Source organism: Centruroides sculpturatus, unplaced genomic scaffold, assembly GCF_000671375.1.
Source record: "Centruroides sculpturatus isolate CEXI.00-Female unplaced genomic scaffold, Cexi_2.0 scaffold553, whole genome shotgun sequence".
NCBI classification, from domain to species: Eukaryota; Metazoa; Arthropoda; class Arachnida; order Scorpiones; family Buthidae; genus Centruroides; species Centruroides sculpturatus.
In genome coordinates this window covers 159,999-165,003 of record NW_019384837.1, presented here as the reverse complement: position 1 = coordinate 165,003, position 5,005 = coordinate 159,999, and the positions used below count along the sequence as shown (strand labels likewise).

General features: G+C 28.0%; 1 protein-coding gene across 1 annotated transcript in view; it reads left to right on the top strand.

Moving 5' to 3' along the window:
• Positions 1-5,005, top strand: part of LOC111630230 (transcription elongation factor B polypeptide 3-like) — a 91,016-nt gene that overhangs the window by 43,058 nt on the left and 42,953 nt on the right. Inside the window, exon 4 of the mRNA XM_023374296.1 lies at positions 3,214-4,098. Within this exon, the coding sequence (XP_023230064.1) occupies positions 3,214-4,098 (885 nt within the window). The remainder of the gene's footprint in view (positions 1-3,213; positions 4,099-5,005) is intronic.

The window sequence follows — 5,005 nt, the reverse complement described above, 5'->3', positions numbered from 1 at the left end:
ACTTACCTCAAGTTGAACTTTATATTAAAAAATTTATAATTATAATTATAAATAAAATACATTATATAATAGTCATCTTCCAGTGTCAAAATATATATTGCTGAAAAGTCACTATCTCATAATAAATTTGATAATTATAAATAATTTAATGTTTAATTTAGAAAGTTCTGGAAGAAACTAATTGTCTTGGCGTGGTTTCAAACCCACAACTCCAGTGTACCATGTGGATGCATTGCCAGTTATGTTACCCAGACATCAATCCAATCTCCATCTCAGAACTATTAATAATTTAGATAAAACCATACTGGTTGCTTATGTTTTTGACTGGGAATTCATTTAGCATCTATTTAATAAGCCCTCTATGTCAAACAGTTGGCTATTGCTTTACCCCTGCAAAGTATATATATAACTGTTGATGATCTGCTGGATTGTATGGTATTATGACTAGCCACAATATAGCTCAATACAATCCGGAAATATTATATTATGGCTGTAGCCATAACATAGCCCAATGCAGTCCAGTAAATCAAAAATGTTTTTATGATTACCAGTAAATCATTTGGTATTAATCAAGAATTGGGTTATTTGATATTTATATTTGTATTCATATGTATGTATATAAAGTGGAAGGTGCAATAGTTATTGCTTTACCCCAGCATGGGGTAAAGCAATAACTGACTGTTTTCCATAGAGGTCTTATTAAGTGAATGCTGAAGGCATCCCCAGTCAGCAACAATGAGAACCAGAGCACAATCAACAAACCCTTCATTTAATGAAAAATTGATGAATATTGTCAATCTTAAACAAGGTCTGCATCAGGTCAACATTATATTCCAAATTGGAATGCTCAGAACACAAATTTTCAAAAATTTTTAAACATGTTTTTAATAATTAGAACATAAAATATAATGATGTAAATCAAACATATAAATATACAAAATTGGTGGTATTTTTAAGAATTATAAAATTAAATCCAATATAAATATAATAGTATTTTTAAGAATTATAAAATTAAATCCAATATAAATATAATACATAACATATTACAAAATAATAATTAATTTATGTTGGGTTTTTCCAGTTTTTCATAAAGGCATTGCCATAGTTGTAGCTGTACTGTAGTAGTTGTGCTTTTTCCATCTTTAAAATTAATACATTTGTAATTCAGGCTGGCCTTGTATATTTCTAATGCTTCTAGAGCCCTGATGTGGTCGGTTTGAAAGAATTTTTGATTAATCTGGCATTCTGGAGGTTGACTTGTATGCCATTCTCAGTGGTTTAAATTGGCAGGGTGGTGGTATATGTTTTCCATTTAAAATATTGTAACGATGTTCTTATATCCGTTTGTGTATGGAATGTTTAGCAAATTCAATGCCATATTGCTTTTGAACCCTTAATTTTATAATTCTTAAAAATACCACCAATTTTGTATAAATATACATTACATTTATGTATAATTACATGTTTAATTTACATTGTTATATTTTACATTCTAATTGTTTAAAAACATGTTTAAAAATTTATGAAAACTTGTGTTCTAAACATTCCAATATGGAATATAATGTTGACCTGATGCAGATCTTGTTTAAGATCAAAAATGTTAAGTCAATTTTTATGTTAAATTTCATTATTGGATGTTAAAGGTTTTGTTGATTGTGCTTTGTAATTCATTCCAGTTATTGAGAAAAAGGTCATTTGTTAATGAGAACCAGTATGATTATATCCAGTGGTGATATTCGAAACATTTAACAAAGGGTTCGCTAACAGAAAATTTTTCCTTAACAATTTTTTTTTTCGTTCAAATGGTGCATTAGCAACATTAGCGCAAAAGCTGACCTTAACATNTACTAATGATAGACTAAGGAATTAAATTATTCAAGTTTGTAAAACAAAAAGAATTATCATTGTTTTGAAATTACATTTTGAACTTCAGTAAAAACTAATAAAACAAATTAGGATGCATATAAAATTTTCAGACATTCTTTAAATAAACACATTTAGTATTTATTTGAAAGCACATAACATTAGCATTTATCTATAATCTAGAATTCTTCAAATAAATGCTAGATTAAAATAATGCTAGATAAATGCTTCAAATAAATAAGTTACCAGTTGTATTTATAATTTTTATAGCATCCACATTACTTTCATTATTATATGATTACAAGAATTGTAATAAGGAAATAAAATATCTCAGGAGTTTAATAAATCTCCAAAATCAAATCTGATTGTCAGTAATAATCAATGTTTTTTTTTCCTTGAAATGTTACATTGAAATATATCATTCTGCATTGATAAATAACTATCATACTATCATTTGATACAGTAGAGCATTGATTATCTGAATGTCAATCAGCTGAAATGTCGATTAACTGAAATCTTTCCAGTCGGCAAATTTAAATTTCTGCTAGTGCTGTGGCGCTGCAATCTTTGGCTATGTCTTGGCTACTCCAATATTATTTTTGTTGGTGTACATATTTTAGCTGGCAGTACTGGCACGACCATGAGAGGGTACTTAAGAATGTGCCAGGATTTGAACAAATTTCAACATGGGATAGGTTAATATATTTTTTCGTACATAATTGGTTATCCAAAAAATCAATTTTCCAAACAACCCCAGTCCCCAATTGATTCAGATAATCGATGCTCTACTGCAGTGTTCCACAACCAGTGTGCTGTCACAAGGTGTAAGGTGTGACGTAAACTTTTACATATTCTATTAATTTCAACCTTTATTTATATATTTTTATCACAGCTGCTGTGCTTCTTATGCTTGTATTTCAAGTGTTATCTCATAAGTGCTGCAGCACTTATGAAATAAGATGATGTTCATTTATTCTTTATTACAAACCATGCATTTTTATGTATTTTAAGAAATTAAATGTNTATATTCCTGAAATTTGAGTAAATTATAAAGCTTTAAATATATAGAATGTAAATAATAATACTTGTATTTGCTATATATATTTTGAATAAAGTTAAAACTGATGTATTTGAAGTGAATATATCAAATACAAATTTAATTTTTTTACATTTTGCTAAAATAAAATATTCAATGAACGAAATTTATGCATAAAAAATGTAGAAAGTAAAAATTAAAGATTCAATTAAGTTATACCTACTGAAGCTAAATATTGCTTGTATTTTCATTTGCTAAATATAAAATCATTTCATGACAGTGTATAATTTCTAAAAAAAATTTTTTGTTTTTAGGAAACTGGTATTGGTAAAACTGTTCGTGGATTGAAAAGTCGACAAGGAGAAGTTGGAGAACTAGCACAACATATATATGAAAACTGGAGGAAAGCTGTTATAGACACATCTCAACATAAAGGAAAAGAAGAATCAAAACACAAAAAGACTACAAATGATGTTCATAAAGAAAGCAGTAAACAGTTATTAGTTGAAAATCATAAAATTTCATATGCAAAACAATCTGCTGTTAGTAACAATGCTAAACTTGCTCAAAATCACTACAGTTCAAACAAAAATGATTCTCAGAATCAGAAAAAGTATAAAAGTTTAGGACATGATACACATATGAAAGATAGATCATCATTATCAAGTAACTTTTGTAATTATTCAACTTCCAACGACAACAACAACAATTATTATACAGAAGAAATGGAAGATGATGATGAAATAAATATATCAAATACTCATTTTCATAAAAAGTCAGAAAAAGTAAATAAAAATAATTATGATGATAAAAAAACAGTTTACAAACAGAAATCTTCAAAAAATGATATGTCTATGAAAAAAGAAGAGAATTCACATTCTCAGAAAAAAAACAAGAAATTAAAAAGACAGTTATTAGAATCTAAAGAAGAAAGTTTTAATAGTTCTGTTGCTAGTTTTGAGGATATATTAGGACTTAATGATTCATTGAAAGTCAAAAGAAAAAAGCCTATGCCAAGTACTCAAACAACTAAAAAGTTTCAAGAACCTCAATTTTCAACTGAAAATGAAGTAAAGAAATCAACTACAACTTCCAAAAATGATAAAACCAATAAAGTAACCATAAATAAAACAGTAAAAAAATCTGTAAATAAATGTTTATCATCCGGTCTGCCTGATGTTCCTGAGGCATTGAAAAAGGTAATAATAATCAAATTCTTTCATTTTTATTACAATATAAAGCTAATGATATGTAAAGCTAATGATATATAAAGCTAAAGATGTTTATCATCCGGTCTGCCTGATGTTCCTGAGGCATTGAAAAAGGTAATAATAATCAAATTCTTTCATTTTTATTACAATATAAAGCTAATGATATGTAAAGCTAATGATATATAAAGCTAAAGATGTTTATCATCCGGTCTGCCTGATGTTCCTGAGGCATTGAAAAAGGTAATAATAATCAAATTCTTTCATTTTTATTACAATATAAAGCTAATGATATGTAAAGCTAATGATATATAAAGCTAAAGATGTTTATCATCCGGTCTGCCTGATGTTCCTGAGGCATTGAAAAAGGTAATAATAATCAAATTCTTTCATTTTTATTACAATATTTTTCTATATAAAGCTAATGATATGTAATCCTTTGAAAGAAGAGACTAAAAGCATTTATTTATTACAAATAAACACAATGGTACCTTGGTAGAAAAACAACAATAATCAATAGCAAATTTGAAAAACTTTTGCTATGGTTTTATTGGGTTGAGTCATAAATAAGTTCCGTTTTCTAAACTGAAATTTATTTGCCAATAAAATGTACAGCAATAGACTTTAATCTATCACATATTCACCATCATTATTAATGACTTCTTGCCATTTTTCGGGCAACTTGTCAATTCCTCTTGCATAAAATTCTGGTGGTTTCGAATCAAAAAACTCCTGGACGAACTCCTGAACTTGGTCATCATTTTGGAAGCATTGCCTTTGTAAAGCATTCTGCAGTGCCCGGAAAAGATGGAAATCTGTTGGTGCCAGGTCCGGTGAATAAGGTGGATGAGGCAAAACAGACCAGCCAAACTCCAAAATTTTTTCTTGTGTAATCTTC